At 48.8% G+C, this 18,022-nt stretch overlaps 1 protein-coding gene across 2 annotated transcripts in view; it reads left to right on the forward strand.

Annotated features, from left to right (window-relative positions):
* GSDME (gasdermin E) overlaps positions 1 to 18,022 on the forward strand; it is a 43,103-nt gene that overhangs the window by 15,425 nt on the left and 9,656 nt on the right. For both annotated transcript variants that reach the window (XM_040964878.1, XM_040964879.1), the window contains 2 exons: positions 10,842 to 11,013; positions 12,530 to 12,650. In XM_040964878.1, coding sequence (XP_040820812.1) covers positions 10,842 to 11,013; positions 12,530 to 12,650 — 293 coding nt within the window. The remainder of the gene's footprint in view (positions 1 to 10,841; positions 11,014 to 12,529; positions 12,651 to 18,022) is intronic.

The following is an 18,022-nucleotide window of genomic DNA, read 5'->3' on the forward strand; positions in this document are numbered from 1 at the left end:
GTGCTGAGTATGAGCAGGCCAAGGTGGATGCCAAAGCCTCCGCCTGGTTCCTGCCATGTGAGGGTGCTGACCCTGGCTGCCCTGGGAGAGCGGGTCATGGCACAGCCCTGACTCCAGGGTTTGTGCGCTAGGCTATCTGTGTAGTGATGGCTGGGTGGGAACATGGGGCAAGCAGAGTGCCCTGCCCTGCAGGAGCTTGCAGTCTGTCCAGAAGATCTTTTGTAAAGATTGTGATTGGTTGATCTGAAACACAGAACTACAGAGAGAGGGGGAGAGAGCTCTATTCATCTGCTCGTTCACGCCCTAAATGGCCGCAATGGCTGGACCACGCCAGTCTGAAGCCAGGGGTTTCTTCCTAGTCTCCTGTGTGTTTCTTACTCCTTACACCTCACCTTCTGTGTTTCCACAATCTAGTTTTTAATTCTAAAGCTGGGCCTGAGGGCCAGTGTTTGACACAACAGTTGAGATGCTCCCATGCCATTGCACAGTGCCTACGTTCAAGGCCCAGCTCCACATTCCATTCCAGCTTTCTGCCGATACATACCTGGGAAGGCAGCAGGTGATGGCTCAAGTAGTTGGATCCTTGACACTCACACAGAAGACTCCAGTGGAATTCTGGGCTCCTGACTCTGGCCTGGCCTCATCCTGTCAGTTGTAGGTGTTTGGGGAGTCAATCAGTGGGTGGAAGATTTTTTATCTTTTCTTTCTCCCAAAGCTCCTAGCTCCTGGCTCTTGGCTCCAGCCAGGTCTGGCACTGCTGTTGCAGCTAGTGAGGAGTAAAGCAGTGGATGGAAAATCTTTTATCTGGAACTTCCATCTGGGTACAGGAGCCCAAGCACTTGGACCATTCTTACCTGCTTTCTCAGGGACACTAGCAGGGAACTGGATTGGAAGTTGAATAGCCAGGACTTGAACCAGCATCCATATAGGATATTGGTGCCATAGGTGACAACTCTACCTACCACATAGCAGTGCTGGTCCCTTTTGAATCTGTTTCTAAAGCCACCTGTCCCTGTTACTCAGAGGTTCTGACCAGGGCTGGGAAAAGCAGGAGCAGTGAGGATAAGGCTAGGCAGAGTGTTCGAGGGTCCAGGGCTGGAGGTAGCTCAGGGCAGGTGGACAGGCTGGGTATCTGGAACAGGCTCCCTGAGGGTCTGGATGGATCTTTCCCTGTAGAGGTGAAGGTCAGATGGCTAATGCAGCTGATGTGGAGCTATGTCCCACAGGAGGGAGACAGCAGATAAGAGGGGTTGATGGCCAGTGGCTAGGTGGTGCTCCTGTGACTTGGGCTGTGTCTCCAGCCCCTCTGAGCTGCTCATCTCCTGGTTCAGAGCTTTGGGTTCCTTGAACTTGCTGACAGTCTGAAGAAATGAATGTATGAATGCATATAATAAAACACGTGGGAGAAAGTCAGCCAAAGGGCTGTTTCCCCACCTGCTGGTCCCAGGGGACCCCAGGTGGTGATGCCTGCCTTTAGCAGGGCCAGAGCCGGGATCCAGCTCCCTTGCCCTGCCCAGGGTCTTCACTGACATTGCCCATGGCAAAGCACCTACACCTCTCTGAGGATGCCTGGGGCTGGCAGTGTGGCCTAGGAGGGGGGACATGGAGCATGTCCTCTGGGGATTGCTTTGCCAAAAAGAGAGCCAGAACAGCCTGTTTGCCTCTTTAAAATTTTACTCATATAAACAGATTCCACATGTGTCACATAGTTCTAGGGAGCACAGTGATAGTCCCCTCTCTTCTTTCCTTCCTTCTTTTATTTTTACTAAGTTTTTATCATGACATACTTTCAGTTCACTTTTAAATCACAGGCTTAACATTAGGTAAAGCACTCAACAATTAGAAAGTAGAAAATGGCTGTAAAGCATAAGTTCTCAAAATCTCATTCCTGTATTTTTTTGTGCCCTTTATTAGGGATGATAAGGGGACACATGATATCTGTCTTTTTAGGGCTGGCTTGTCTCATTAATCATAATGATTTCCAGTTATTTCCATTTTGTTGCCAAAGACAAGATCTTATTTCTTTCTATGGCTGAGTAGTATTCCTTAGCGTGTATATACCACATTTTCTTTATCCAGTCATCTGTTGATGGATGTTTGCATTGATTCCTTATTTTAGCTGCAATGAAAGCTGGGGTACAGATAGCTGTCTTATATGCTGATTTCATTTAGTCAAATTACCAGTATAATTTGCATTTCCCTAATGGCTAGTGTTTCTGAGCACTTTTTTTTTTTTTAATGTGTCAGTCATTTGAATTTGATCCTTTGAAAAATGACTTAGTATCCTTTGCCTGCTTCTTTTCCTTCCTTTTCTCTTTTTTCCAAATATTTATTAGCAAACTGAGAATTCACTCCCTAAATGGCTGCAACAGCAGGGGCTGGACCAGTCTGAAGCCAGGAGTCTCTGGGTGTCTTGCATAGATATAGGGTTCCAAGCACTTGGGCCATTGCCCGTCACTTTTCTGGACCATTAGCAAGCAGTGGGATCAGAAGTTGAGCAGCTTGGGACTCAAATTATTGCCCGTATGGGATGCTGGCACCTCAAATAGAATTTAGTGGAACCAGCCCCCTTAATGCCCATTTCTTAGCTGGATTGTCTGTTTTGTTGTTGAGTTTCTTCAGTTCTTTATAGATCCTGGATGTTAATCCTCTATCAATTGCGTAATTTGTAAACATCTTCTGCTCTTATGGTGATGGCCTCTTTGTTGACTGTTTTCTTTGCAGTACAGAAGCTTCTTAGTTTGCTGTAGTCTGATTTATTTTTGCTTTGATTTTCTATGCTTCTGGGGTCTTTTCCAAGAAGTCTTTGCCTATGCCTATGTTCTGTTGAGTTTCCCCAATGTTTTTCTTTTTGTTATTATTATTATTAATTACATTGCATTATGTGACACAGTGTTATAGGCACTGGGATTCCCCCCGCCCCTCCCCGAACCCTCTCCCCATGGTGCATTTCTCTACCTTGCTGCGTTACCACAGTTCAAGTTCAGTTGAGGTTCTTTCATTTCCCCTGTGTTTTTCTAATGTGACTGATCCATTTAGAGTTGATTTTTGTATAGGGTGTAAGAGGTCTTGTTTTCCACTTCTGCACACGTAGATCCGATTTTCCTGTCGCCACTTGTGGAACAGACTGCCCCTTTGTGTTGATTTCAGTTTCATTGTCAAAAATCAGTTGGCTGTAGGTGTGTGGGTTAATTGCTGGGGTTTCTGTTCTGTTCCATTTTTGCGCTACTACCAGGTTATTTTGGCTGTAACTGCCCTGTTATGTCTCAAAGTCCACTACTTTGATAATTCCAGCTTTGTTGTTTAAGATGATTGCTTAAGGGCCTGGTGCAATGGCTCAGTGGCTAAATCCTCACCTTGTATGTGCTGGGATCCCATATGGGTTCCAGCACTCCACTTTCATCCAGCTCCATGCTTGTGGCCTGGGAAAGCAGTAGAGGATGGTCTGGGATCTTGGAACTCTGCACCCATATAGGACACGTAGAAGAGGCTCCTGGCTCCTGGCTTCAGATTGGCACAGCTTCAGCCATTGTGGCTACTTGGGAATGGAAGATCTTTGTCTCTCCTCCTCTCTGTAAAACTGCCTTTCCAATAAAAATAAGCCTTAAAAATAGATGGTTGCTGTAGGTATCGAGTGTAACTTGTGTTTCCATATGAATTTAAGCAACATTTTTTTCTAGCTCTGAGAGGAATGTCATAGGTGTTGTGATTGGGATTACATTGACTCTGTAAATTGATATTCATTCTACCTATCCAAGAACATGGAAGTTTTCCATGTTTTAGTGTCTCCTATTTCTTTAATGTTTTGCAATTTTCCTCATAAAGACCCCTCAGTGTTTAGTTTAGTTTATTGCAAGGCATTTCAGTTTCTTTGCAATGATTGTGAATGGGACTGATTCTCCAAATTCTTTCTCGGTCATTGAACTGTCAGTGTATACGGACTTGATTTTTGTGTGTTGATTTTATACCCAGTAGCTTTACCAAGTTCTCCTGAGTTCCAATAGTCTCTTAGAGTCTTTTGGTTCCCGTATATGATCATGTCATTTTCAATCAGGCATAGCTTGACATCCTCCTTTCCAGTTGGTGTCCTTTTGATTTCCTTTTGTTGCCTGTTGCCTCCGGCTGGAACCTCTAGGACCACATTGATTAGCAATGGTGAGACTGTACATCAGACCTTGGGAAATGCCTCCAGCTTTACCCCATGCAGTAGGCTGCTGCAATAGGATGTTCATGTGTTGCTTTGATTGGGTTGGAGTGTTCTTTCTACTTTTTTTTTTTAATATAATGGAAGGATTTTTTTTTTTAAATCAAATGCTTCTGTGTCTATCAAGCTAATCAAATATTTTTATTTTCCAGCTTGTTAATATGATGTATTGCATTCATGGATTTGGTTACGTTGAGCCATGCCTGAATGCCAAGAATAAATTTCATGTGATCTTTCTGGTGTGTTGTCAATTTGACTAGATAGTTTTTGTTGAAGATTTTTGCGTCTGTGTTCATCAGGGATGTTGGTCTACATTTTTTTTTTTTTTGTAAATCTTATTCTAGTTTCGGCATTAAGGTTATTAGCCTCATGAGTTGGCCTCCTAAAAGGGGTTTGGGAGAATTCCTCCCCTTTGAATTCCTTTGAACAGTTTGACAAGCATTGGAATTAATTCTTGAAAAGTTAAGTAGAACTCAATGAAGCCATCTTGTCCTGGGCTTTGATTGAGAGGGTCTGCCTTAGTTATTGGTCTTTGTAGGTTTTCTGTGTTGTCATGGCTCAATTTGGATAAATTCAATGTGTCTAGAATAACCCATTTCTTGGGTTTTCCATTTGTTGGCATATAGCTGTTTGTAGTAATTCTTGATGATTCTATTCTTGATGATAATTCTGTGGTGTCTGTTTCATTTGTCTTTTCATTTCTGAGTTTATTGATTTGGGTCTTCTACTTGTTATTGTGGTTAGTTGGATCAGAGTCTTGCCTTATTTTAAAAACCAGATCTTCAATTCACTGCTCTTACGTATCTTTCTAGTTTCAGTCTTGTTTGATCTTTAATTTTAATGATTGCTGTCTTCCTACTAACTTCGGGTTTGGTTGTTTTTCTGGGTCATTGGTCTGTTGATTCATTTCTTGATAAAGGCACTAATTGTAAAGGCAGATATACAAAGAGGAGGAGAAACAGAGAGGAAGCTCTTCCATCTGATGGTTCACTCCCTAAACAGCCGCAATGGCTGGAGCTGAGCCAATCCAAAACCAGAAGCCAGGAGCTTCCTCTGGGTCTCCCTCGTGGGCGCAGGGTCCCCAAGGCTTTGGGTTGTCCTCCACTGCTTTCCCAGGACACAGGCAGGGAGCTGGATGGGAAGCGGGGCTGCCAGGATTAGATCCGATGCCCCTTTGGGATCCCAGTGCATTCAAGGCGAGGACTTTAACTACTATGCTATTGCACTGGCCCCTGAACTTCTTAATGTTGCTTTTGCTGTGTCCCATGTTTTGATACGCTGTGCTGTCATCTTCAATTTTTTTTTTAATTTGCTGGAGTTTGTTTTATGATCTAGCATATGGCCTCTTCTAGAGTTAGCTGCATGCACTGCTGAAAGGAATATTGTTCTGCAGATATCAATTGGGTCCATGGAATAGGTTAGCTCTGTTATTTCTTTGTTTCTGTTTAATCAATCTGCCCATTGATGGAAGTGGGGTGTCGATATCCCCCATTATAATTGTCTTGGAGTCTGTCTCCCTGGAGATCATTAACATTTAAGTAGCTGGGCCTTAGCATTGGGTGCATATACATTTGTTATTGTCACTTTTTCAATTGATCCTCTGATCATTATACAGTGACATTCTTTGTGTATTTTAATTTTTTGTAATAAGGTATATTTTATCTGATATTAGGATGGTGACACCTGCTCATTTTCACTTTCTGCTGGTGTGGAAAATCTGTTTCCATCCTTTGACTTTCAGTCTGTGTGCATCTTCGTTAGTGCTGTGTGTTTCTTGTAGGCAGCAAATTGACGGGTCTTGTTTTCTAAACCATCTGGCCAATCTGTGTGTTCAGATCTCCTCCAGGAGACCTCTTGGAACTGAAGACAGGTTTGTCCAGCAGCCACTTTCCAAAAGGTGGCAGTCTTGTCCTGGAAGCAGAGCCCTGGGAAAGTGGCCGACTTTGTGGTGGGAGCATCCAGTGGCTGCCTTGCCTGCCTTTGCAGCTGGTGAAGGATGTCCCAGGCACTGTTCCCGTGATGGCATCCTGAGAGTGGGCCTTGTCCTTGAGTGACCTCTTCCCTGCCCAGGAACCTCCTCAGGTGTAGGGCTGTCCCACTCGAGTACACAGGCAGAAGGAAGCCCCAAGCCCACCACAGATGTTACCCCTCTGTGTATTTGAGTGGGGGCCAGAAGCTGATGGAGTTTGGGGAGTGTTTTCTTGTCAGAGCAAGCTGGCCACCAGAGGGCAGTGTCTGGTAGTTCAGTGCCTTCCTCTGCGGGCACCTGGCACTGCCTGGGCCGTGAGAGCCACTGTTCACCTGCCCTTGGCTGTAAAGGGGCAGCTGGCTGGTGCTGCTGCTTCTGATGTATACATGCAGGGATGAGCCAGTCCCGCATTTACTGTGACTGCTAGGATCAGGCCCAATCACCTGCCACTGGAAGGTGGAGGCAGAGGAAGTCGGGGCTGGGGCACCCGTGCCTTCTGGCCTGCGGTGGCGCATGCTGGCACTGTTTTTCAGATTCAGACTGTAGGGCAGTCTCCCAGGAAGCCCTCCGTCGGCGCTGCCGGTTACACCCAGCCACCATGGCTCCCTCTTCCTGACATTGCCCCATCTCACACACGTGGATGCACCTTCAGACCTTCAGTCAGGCGGAGGGCAAACCTCACAACTTTCTTTCTAGACTTCCAATTGCCAAAGTTGACTTGGGAAAGGTTTGATGCAGTTTATGTACATCTCGATAGGCCGTGATTTCACACATGGGCACAGCATAAACCTCACATCAGAGCAGGCAACCAGCCATGTTATTTCTTTATCTTTGCATTTGGAGCCCCTCAGCTCGTCTTCCAGTTTCCTCTTTGGTACCTGAAACCATTATGGTGAACTCTCGGTGCCCCCACTGTGCCTTGGTGCTCCCTGCTCAACTTCCCTGGCCCTCCCCGACCTTCCCACCTTCTATTTAATCATGTTAGTAACTTCCATGTAGGAGAGGCAACATTTGTAGCATTTGTCTGTCTTCTCACTTACTTAACATAATGGTTGCTCAAATGTCAAGAATTCCTTCTTTTTATGCTGTTAGTCCACTGTGTGTGTATGCACATGGGCACACACGTGCACACACACATACACACCATGTCACGTATGCAGTCATCCATCAGCAGATAACTGTCTCTGATTCCATCCTTGGCTACTGTGAATAATGCAGCAATGAACATGGGGTGCAGCTTTTTTTTTCTATGCTGATTTCATTTCCTTTGAATATACACTGGGGCTGGGACAGCGTGGTGACATGGTAGATCCAGCATTAGCTTTCTGAGGAACCTCCACACTTTTCTCCTGGCTTTACTCATCTGCCCTCTCACTAACACCATGTAGGGGTTCCGTTTTTCTGAAATTGTTGCCAGTAATTCACTTTTGTGTCTTTGACAGTGGCCATTCTGACCATGCTGAGAAGACATTTCACTGGTTTGATTGGCTCATCCCTGGAGCTAGTGATGCTGAGCAGCTTTGTTCATGTACCTGTAGACCAGCTACAGTGTCTCTCAATAAATTCTGGGCCGAGTGCAGTAGCCTAGCAACAAAAATGTCCTCACCTTGAATGCGCCAGGATCCCATATGGGTGCCGGTTCTAATCCTGGCAGTCCCACTTCCCTGCTTGTGGCCCGGGAAAGCAGTCGAGTTGCTGAGATGGGACACAGTGGCTGTGGGAGGTTTTTAAGTAAGGAAGTGATGGTGTTATTTCCGGATTATCGGTTGTAATTCTTTTTCAGTTCTTCACTTTTTGTTCTGAATTAGTCTTGCTAAGGATTTGATAATCATCTTTCGAAAAAATCGAAAACTTCATTTTATTCTTTTTTATATTTTTTTGATTCCTATTTCATCTGTTCATTTCTATTTAATTTGGATTTGTTTTTTCTTTGTTTTGGTCCTTTAGCATGCATTGTTAGGTTGTTTAATATTTTTTAAATGTGGGCACAATTATTGCCATAAACTTCCCTCAGTAGTGATTTTGCTATATTCCCTACGTTTTGATATATTGTCTTTCCAATTTAATCAATTTCAATGGATTTTTAGTCTTTTTAAAGATGTATTCATTTTTATTAGGAAGATTTACAGAGAGGAGGAGAGATGGGAAGATCTTTCATCCGTTGGTTCATTCCCTAAATGGGCACAACAGCTGGCACTGAGCTGATGTGAAGCCAGGAGCTAAGAACTTCTGGGTCTCCCAAGCGGGTGTAGGGTCCCAAGCCTTTGGGTCATCTTTTGCTTTTCCCGTCCAGCCCATAAGAAGGGAGCTTGTTGGAAAATGCAACAGCCGGGGCACAAACTAGAGCCCATATGGGATGCCGGTGCTTGGAGGTGGAGGATTAGCCATTTGAGCCCACGTACCAGCCCCTCAATTTTTAAGTGTTCCTTTTGATTTCAATGATTCCCCTCTTTTTAAGGCTATTATTTTGAAAGAGTTATATATATCACATATGTGGAGGGGAGTTGTGGTCGATCCCAGCCAGTGTTCTGGGTGCTGAGAAATAGGCTGTGTATTGTGCCGTTTATTGGCACCGTCCGGTCCACAGTATTGTATTTGTGGAGCTCTTCCTTTGGCTGGGTGCTGATCCAGTCCCGATACACGAGGCAGCATGGTCCCTGCTCTAGGCAGTTTGTGTTCTAGACCCAGACAGCGGGAGGTGAATGAGCAGTTGATAGAGCTGGTGTGACAGTCAGGGGATACTGGCATTGAGGTCCTGGGGTGGGCCCAGGCGTGTGGGAGGCATCCAGGTATGGTACGGTCAGGAGGGAGCAGGGGCTGGATTGCCGACTCCTCGCAGTCAGGTGAGCTGTTGAGATGGGACACAATGGCTGTGGGAGGTTTTTAAGTGAGGCAGTGATGGGAAGAAGCACCTGCCACACGGGAGAATGACCCACAGTGCCCTTGACGTGCACCGCTGTGGCCTGAGTGGGGAGCGCGAGATGATGTGTGGAGCAATTCCGTACCCCCTCACCCCACCTGGCGACACCCGTGGAGAGGGCATTATTTCCAAGGGGAAGGGCTGGGGTTTGAACCCCGGCTGCCCAGGCCGTGAGCTCCCTTTCTCCCATTCCTTCCTGGGATGGAGTCCTTGGGAGGCTTTCTGCTTGTTTTTTGGTTGTTGTTGTGATGAATATAGTTTGACGATGTGTGAAAGATGGTGATCATCTGAATTTCTTTGCTACTTAGACTGAACCAGTGTCTTCTGAAGTTGTAGTAATACACACACACATATATATGTAAGTATAACACAAAGTTTTCCTTTTTAACCATGTCTTAGATTTGAAAGCGAGAGAGAGATGTGTCTTCCATTCACTGCTTTGTTCCTCAGATGGCCCAGTGTCCAGGGCTGGGCCAGGCCAAGGCTGGAGCCTGGAGCTTCATCCAGGTCTCCCACGCAGGGAGAGCCCAGGCACATGGACCGTCTTCTGCAGCCTTCTCAGGTGTGGTAACGGGGGGCTGGATTCAAAGCAAAGCAGCCAGAACTTGAACCTGAGCTCTGACATAGGATGCTGGCATGGCAGTTGCAGCTCCACCCAGTGTCACCATTTATAAACGCACAGTCCAGTGGTGTCCATGCTCTGTGCAGCTGTCACCATTATCTATTTCTAGAATTTCATCCCTCCCACCCCCAACCAGATCACTGTAACCAGGAAGCAGCTAAAACTGCTCCCAGCTGCTGGTCACTTACGGTCTGTACCCTCTCACTGTGAACTTGTCTGTTGGGGACATTTCCTGTTTGTGGAACCAGGTTAATGATACCATTCAGGTGCTCACTGCTTCTTGCATCTTAGTGCTTCCATGAGGTGTCTAGTGCTTCCCCGGTCCAGCTTCCCGCTAACGAGTGCCCTGGAAGGCCACAGGTGAGGGCTCAAGTCCTTGGGTCTCTGCCACCCAGGGTGGTGACCCTGACTGAGCCTGGCCCAGTGTGGGTTGTTGTGGGCGTTGAGGACGTGGACCATGCTCTCTCTCTCCCTCAGTCTCTGTGTCTCTCAGGAGCCATGGATATTCAGCCTAGCCTTGAAAGTCCCAGAGCCTGCTGGGAGCCCCGGGTCAAGTATTTGCCCATTGGCCTCAGAATTTCCATCTGTGAAATGGTGCTAAGCCTTGGTCAACAGATCCCATGTTCCTGGACAGGCAGGTTGATAAGCTCCTTGGTAGTTCAGATCACATTTCCTGTTTCATGCTTGTAGGTTCAGCCTGCCCCTCCCCTGCCTAGGAGAAGCTGCTGGTCTCCATCCATGGGGTCCCCCACAGTAATCTCATGTGCCCTGGATGGTGCCTGGGCAGCCCTCAGCTCTGGTTAAACTGCAAAGTGGAGTGCCCAAGGCTGCAGGCACAGGGAGTAGAGCACACACCTCCCCAACAGCCTGCACTGCTGTTCATGGGCATCCGGCCATCCCTGGCAGGGGCGTGTGTGGCAGCTCTGGGACAGCCCCTGGGAAGGTTTTGCTTTTGTGTCTCTGGATGACCCATGTCATTCCTGTGTCGCCACGAGGAACTCGATGAGGCTGGCTCGCCCCGTTGTTAAAGGAATCGCACCCTGTGCCTGTTCACTTCTCCGAAGGCTCGGGGGGACCCCACTACAGGTATCTTTTAAGATTATTTTTCTTTTTTCTTTCTCTTCAGGAAGCTAAAGCTAAGCCACTCCCTGCTGCAGTACCTGTTGGCAAAGAGGAGTGAGGTCCTGTGCGTGCTGACGCAGAGGATCATGACGACACAGAAGTGCGTGATCTCAGAGCACATACAGGTGGAGGAGACGTGCGGCGGTGCCCTGGGGACCCACACCAAGACGGTGCAGGTGTGCGCGCTTGGGACGGGGCTCTGGCTGGATCCCACTCCACGGCTGCAGTGAGCAGGGGTTCTTGGGCTCCTGTGATTGACACATTAAGGAGCATATGGCATCTGTCAGTGTGGTGGCAAGGGGTCGAGGCTGGACCCCTAGGACGCTGTGCTCTCTCTCAGCAGTGTTGCCAGCTGTGGGCTGGAGGAAGGAAGTGCTCTGGGTAGATTCTGCTCAGGCCATCAACACCCAACCTTAACTAGACCAAGGTGAAGCGTGCCAGGACCAAGGTGGAGGGCGGGCCAGCTGGGCCTGGGTCAGAGGCTTCCCTGTGTTGCAGAACGATGCTTCCCTAATAGGTAATATGGGCACTGGCCAGGTTGCATAGGAGACAGCCAGTACCCTCCAAATGATTAGACCTTGAGATTCTTTGTGGATTGAGTTGGGGTAGGTGAGGCTCCATCTCTGCACGATTCTTCAGTCCCGGCAGTCTGATCCCTGGGCCTGTGGAAAGGTTGATCAACCACAGGTTGTGTGCACTTGACTTGCTAGGATGGCCTGATGTGTTCTGAGAGATCTACTTCCAGGGCAGGGGAGCTTGTATCCGCTTGCACCGGGGTGGGCGGCCAGCAGCGGTTGACGGTGATGCCCAATGGCAAATGGCTTGGACTGGGCCTGTACACGGCCTCCACTCACTGCCATCAGCAGCCCCCTCTTGGAGTCAGGAGGTTGGCAGTTAAAGTGTCACATTCTGTCCCGGGTGATGTGGCCAAAGCAAGGTGCTCTCATATCCAGTGTGTCGCCTGCAGGTAGATCCTCCTCTGAGTATTGTGGGAAAGGCTCACATTTGTTTCCAAAGGTTCAAAGGAGACAGACTGGGCGCCTGGCCCCCCAGTGTTCCCTGCTCTCCTTGAGCAGGGACAGCTTCCCCTCCCACCAGCCCTTCCCCATGGTCTTGGCTCTTCCTGTTTTGTTTAGTGACAGCAGTCTGGCTTGCATCATTGGTCATCCCTCCCAAGCCAAACTTTCTAAAAATTTTTAGGTAGGTTGCTATTTTACTTGGAATGCATAGTGACAGAAAAAGAGTGAGAACAGAAGAGGGACAGCCATGGATTCACTCTAAATGGCTGCAATGCCTGGAGCAGGGCTGGGTTTGCAGGAGTCAGGAGCTTCATTCGGGTCTCCCTGTCTCAGTCCAGCTTGGATAGTGGTTTGGTGTGAAGTGCAACGTCCCTCCTCTTGTTTATGGGCTTTGCTCTGCACTTCTGCTCTGCCCTGTCCTGTGTGGTCCTGCTGTGTGCTGCTCACTTGGCTGTTTGCTGAGGAACCTGTGCTGTTTCCCATAGTGCCAGCCAGTGCCAAACCCTCACAGCAGTGCTGGATTATCTCTCAGCTTCTGCTCAGGGATGATTGGGCAGCCCCTCTGTGTCCAGGGCAGGCGGCTGCACCCTGCAGCCAGGCAGGGGGAGAGTCTGAGTCCAGGTGGGAGCATGTGTGTGTGTGTGTGTGTGTGTGTGTGTGCTCTCACTCTCAGGTGTCAGCCTCAGAGGACGGGAACTTTGTCAAGGACAGCAACGTGGTCCTGGAGATCCCTGCTGCCACCACCATCGCCTACGGCGTCATTGAGCTGTACGTGAAACTGGATGGCCAATTTGGTGAGTGTCACCTCTTCGGGCTGCTGAGGGACCGCCCCCCCAAGACACTGCCGTGTGGGGGGATCCTTCACTGCTTCTAGGAGGTGGGCTTTGGAGAAAGAGGCTGGGGCTTCAGGGATGTTGGGGGCATTCCATGACTTGGTCCCTGGATGTGTGGTTTTTGATGAAGACTGCCCAGGAGCTTCCTTGAGCATGTGCTGTTAAGCTGGAGCTGCTGTGGCCTGTGTGAGGTCATCATACCGAACCCTGTGCGGTCATCACACAGAGCATTGTGATGTCACCATATAGAACCTTCTGGAAGGGACTACCAGTTCCCTCCTTCCCTGTCCCCCAAAGATGTATTTATTGGAAAGGCAGAGTTAGAGAGGAGAGTCCATTTCACCAGATGGCTGCAATGGCTGAGGCTGGGCCAAGCCAAAACAAAGAACAAGGTGCTACTTCTGGATCTCTCCTGTGGGTGCAGTGGCCCCAGGACTTGGGTCATCTTTTGCCACTTTCCCAGGTACATTATCAAGGAGCTGGATCAGAGGTGAAGCTGCCCGGACTGACCCCGTCGCCCATGTAGGATGCCTGGGACACAGCAGCTTAGCCCGTTAGGCTGCGACACCAGCCCTGGCCAGTTCTTTATGGAGCTGTGGCAAGGAGAGACTGAGAGGGGGCATGCCAGGCACCTGGCACGGTGTTGCTTCATGGCTCTACCTCAGCTGTTACTGACAGCTTCATCGCTTTCTGCATCCATCCCCCTGCCCCCACATGGCATGCTTGGCTTTATGCTTCCTCTGCTGACCTCGGATGGTCCTTAGGGTTCTAAGGAAGTAAGGGCACTGATGCAGCCAAGGGTTGCTCATCTTAGCTGCGCCTCCTTCACATGCCTGGGAGAGGGGTGTGGAACCCAGGAGAAGCAGGTGCTTGCTCCTTGGGATGCTGACAGGTGAATGTGCCATAACTCAGGGCTGTGAGCCCTCCTGGGTGTGATCATGATAAAAAGCCATTTTACCTTTTCAAGACTTATGGTAAATTTTCACAGGTGGAATGGAAATATGTCTGGGCTGTGCTTCCAAAATGACAAGTGCAGTGTGCGACGGGGCGACAGCAGAGGGGTGGAGTAAGAGTTTGACTAGGAGCAGATTGGTCACTGGTGAGGGTTGTGTGTGCTGGCTCTTCAGTGAGCTCTGCTTAGCTGGGGACAATGTGGCGTGTTCATCATAAAAGTGCAGGAGGCGGGGCTCTAGCTGTTTCCCCACCTGTCTCTGCTGAAGGTAGGGCAAAGATTGGCAAGTTTTGCTAGAAGAAACTTTTGCACTCCCCGAGTTGAATGCAGTAGCCCCAGCTGCAGCTGTAAGGCCTCTCTGCCCAGAGGGCAGAGCATGTTGGTGTGGCCAGGTCCTCCAGCACAGGGGTGTTTAAGGAGGTAGCTGGGCGTAGGTGGAGTCTATGCCCAAGCTTCCCTCTTGCTGCGTCTTCAGAAGGTGAGATGGTTGGCCTGAACTGCATGGAGAGAAGCTGTCAGTTTTAGTATAGGGGGGTGAGTCAGGGATGCTGCAATGGCAGGAAGCGTGACCTGCATCCTTTCTGTTCATGTTCCAAGTTCATGTCCTTTTGGGTGTTGTGATATTTTTATTCTCTTGGAAAGGCTTTTTTTTTTTAATGTTTTTATTGGAAAGGCAGATCTACAGAGAGAAGGATAGATAGATCTCTGTCCTTTAGTTCATTCCGCAAATGGCTGTGATAGCTGGAGATAAGCTGATCGGAAGCCAGGAGCCAAGAGCCTCTTCCAGGTCTCTCATGCAGGTACAGGATCCCAGGGCTTTGGACTATTCTCTGCTGCTTTCCTAGGCCACAAGCAGGGAGAAGGATGGGAAGTGGAGCAGCTAGGACATGAATTGGCACCCATACGGGATGCTGGTGCTTATAGAGGATGAGCCAGTTGAGCCATCCTGCTGGCCTCTGAAAGGCTTCTGTCCAGCAAGCCAAGCACCTGAGGAAGATGCTTAGTTGTACCTGCGGTCTCTTGTGTCAGGCACGGTCAACAACACTGGTATCTTAGGCTCCTGTGTCACTCTGTCCCAGCCCCGTGCAGCATGTTCATGAATGTGCCGTTTTCCCCACCACTGCAGCTTTATTGAGGGATAAGTGACAAATAGGCATCATTTGTGTTCAGGGTGTACAACCTGCTGATTAGAATATGTGGGTGTAGTGAGATGATGATCACAAACAAGCCTGTCAGCACGGCCAGCCCCTCACACTTGAGAGGTTGTGTGTGTGGTCAGGATCTTCAAGATCTGTGCTGTTAGCAGATGTCATGTCAAAAGTATTGTCTCTTGAGGCATACATACACTTTGTTACAGCCATACACATTACATGCTGATCAAACCAAGGAAATGGGCATATCTGTCACCATGTGCATTTATCACTTGTCTGCTGAAAATGCGAAAGCCTGTCTTGCAGCTGTTTGTAATTACATGAGACCTTACTGTCCATTCTAGTCCCCGTGGGGTGCAGTCAAATGGCAGAGCTGACTCCTCATGTCTCATCGTAGCTCCTCTTAACCTGGGCTCTCCTCTGTCCTCCTGTGAGAGCACCTGCTCAGATTACCTGCATGAGACTGGGTTTGTCCTCCTGGGTCTGGCCTGTCTCGCTCAGTGGAACGGCCCGCCGGTGTGTGTGGTCTGAAGCACAGCGATTCCCTTTTCATGGCTGAGTAGTTTCTGTGGAGGAGTTGGACCTCATTATCGATCTAGTCATGGGCTTCTAGGGGTTTGGGCTGATTTTAAACACACAGCCTTATTAACGTGGCTACCAATCTGTATGTTGGGTCCCCAAAGGTTACTTAGAGCAGAAACTGTCTCCCTCTTGGCCCTGCACAGCTCCACTGTTCTTCTGGATGCTTCTGTGAGCTTGCCTTAGCTCCCACATGGGAGACTGTGACTTGTCCTGTCCCACATTAACTGCCTTGACAGTTTCCTTCCTGGTTTGGTGTCCCAGTGTGTGTTGGCTGTGATTTCTTGGCCACTGTGAGCAGTGTGTCACAGTCTTAATAAGCCTTTGGAAACTGTGGCTGGCACGCTGAGGGTGCCAAGAGCGCTCCAGGCCCCTGGGGACTTGGGCCCTTACGCCTGTTGGTCCCAGCAGGTGCCCCTGCCCTGTTCTGTCTGCAGCTCCGAGTCACAGGGATGCTTGCCTTTTCTGGCTCACCTCCCTGTTTGCATTTAAATTTCACGCCTTTTATCTGTGGTCTTTGAAAATAAGCTCCTGGGCTCAGTTCTATAGTGTAATGGTTAAGGTCCTCGCTGAGATCCCATATGTGCTGCCGGTTCTAATCCCGGCAGCTCTACTTCCCATCCAGCTCCCTGCTTATGGCCTGGGAAAGCAGTCTACGATAGCCCAAAGCCTTGGGATCCTGCATCCTGGCTTTGGATTGGCGCAGCACCGGCCACTGCAGTCACTTGGGGAGTGAATCATCAGACAGAAGGTCGTCTTCTCTGTCTCTCCTCCTCTCTGTACATCTTCCTTTCCAACAAAAGAAATCTTAAAAAAAAAAAAAAAACAGGAGGTGCCCAGAAGATACTTCCTTCTTCCTACCCCTCCCCTGGCCCCGGCTCTGCTGAGCCCTCCTACCCCTGGGACATACCAGTTTTCTTTCCTTGCTTTTTCTGCCTATGCTCGCGCATCTGTCTTGTGATGCAGCTATGAACCTAGAAAGTTTTGAAGGAGAGCTATTCCCTCTCCCCCACCCTTCCTTTTGTGACTTCCTGTGCCCACCCCCCACCCCGCCCCACTCCACCCCGGCTCACTGCTGCCCCTACAGCTTGCCATTCTGTGTTGATGTGTGGTGCTAGCCTGGAGTCGGGTAGGGGTTACAGCGTATTTGGGTGAATGAGAATGAATGGGCCGAGTCTGTGGAGGTGGTGGTGTGTGTATTTGTGTGTTGCTATGGGCTAAAGTACCAGCTGGTCCTGCTGATCCTGGGGGTTGCACGGAGCTCCTGTCAGGACTTGATGCTGTGGGAATGGCGACCTCCTGGGAGCCAAGCAGCAGGTGCATGGTGTGAAGGAGCTGGGCTTCCTGGCTGCCAAGTGAGCTGGAACGGCTTTCCTTGCTCCTCAGGCAGTTATCCCGTCACTGTGGCTGTTGTATCTGGATGGATGGAGGGTGGGTGGTGGTACCCAGAGCTCAGTCACGACTGCATTTTGTCACCAAACAAAACGAACGCTGGCTCTTGACTGCTTTTGCTTAGCCCAGGACATAGCAACTCTGAGATTTTTACCTACAACTTGGCTTCTTTGGATGGGCTCTGTTTAAAAAAATTACTCCATTTTTAAAGAAAACCCTTTCTATTACAAAAATGGAATTAAATGATAGGCTGTTTTGGTGCAAGAAATGTTGAAATCCACGTATCTGTTCCTGCCTTCCCCCTCCCCCAAAAAGCACATTTCCCATGAACTTGGTGTGAAGACTCTTCATGGAGAAAGTGGAGCCCCAGCTAAGCCATGGGGCCAGTGGTCCATCTGGGGCGTCTTCTCCCCTCCTTTCCCACTGGAGAATTCAGAAGCAAATCCTAGGGATAACGCAGTTACATATATATATATATATATATATATATTTATTTTTATTGGAAAGGCAGATATATAGAGAGGAGAGACAGAGGGGAAGATCCTCCATCCAATGGGTCACTCCCCAAGTGACCGCAGCGGCCAGAGCTTTGCTGATCCGAAGTCAGGAGCCAGAAACTTCCTCCAGGTCTCCCTTGCTGGTGCAGGATCCCAAGGTCTTGGGCTGTCCTCGACTGCTTTCCCAGGCCACAAGCAGGGAGCTGGATGGGAAGCGGGGTTGCCGGGATTAGAACTGGCGCATATGGGATCCTGGTGCAAAGTGAGGACATTAGCCGCTAAGCCACCATGCCAGGTCCATGGGATCATATAGTTATATCTTAATGCTTATGGGTAAAAGGCTGACAAGTACCTTAGCTTCCATATTAATGAATCATGTAAAATCTAATCTTTTGTGTTGGGCTTTTTTCTCAACAGTTTTTATGAGGCTTCATCATAGAATTATAGAAATTAAGGTTTCTTTTTGTTTGATTTGGGAAAAGAAGGCAGAGAGCGAGCCTTCCCCCATTGTTGGGTACCCGTTCCTGGGAGCTGGGAGCTCCGTCAGGATCCTCCATGTGGCAGTGACTTGGCTACTTCCAGGATGTGGGAAGCTGGAATTGGGGTAGAGTTCAGACCTGAATCCAGGCGCTTTGATATGGATACAGGTATCTTAACCCCTATGTCAAATACTCACCCCAAGTGGTTCCATTTTCTAAAAAGACATCATAGCTAGGTCTTCCATTTGCTGGTTCACTTTTCGAAATGGCTGCACAGCTGAGG

Source organism: Ochotona curzoniae, unplaced genomic scaffold, assembly GCF_017591425.1.
Source record: "Ochotona curzoniae isolate NIBS_2020 unplaced genomic scaffold, NIBS_Ocur_1.0 scaffold_3835, whole genome shotgun sequence".
Lineage (NCBI taxonomy): Eukaryota > Metazoa > Chordata > Mammalia > Lagomorpha > Ochotonidae > Ochotona > Ochotona curzoniae.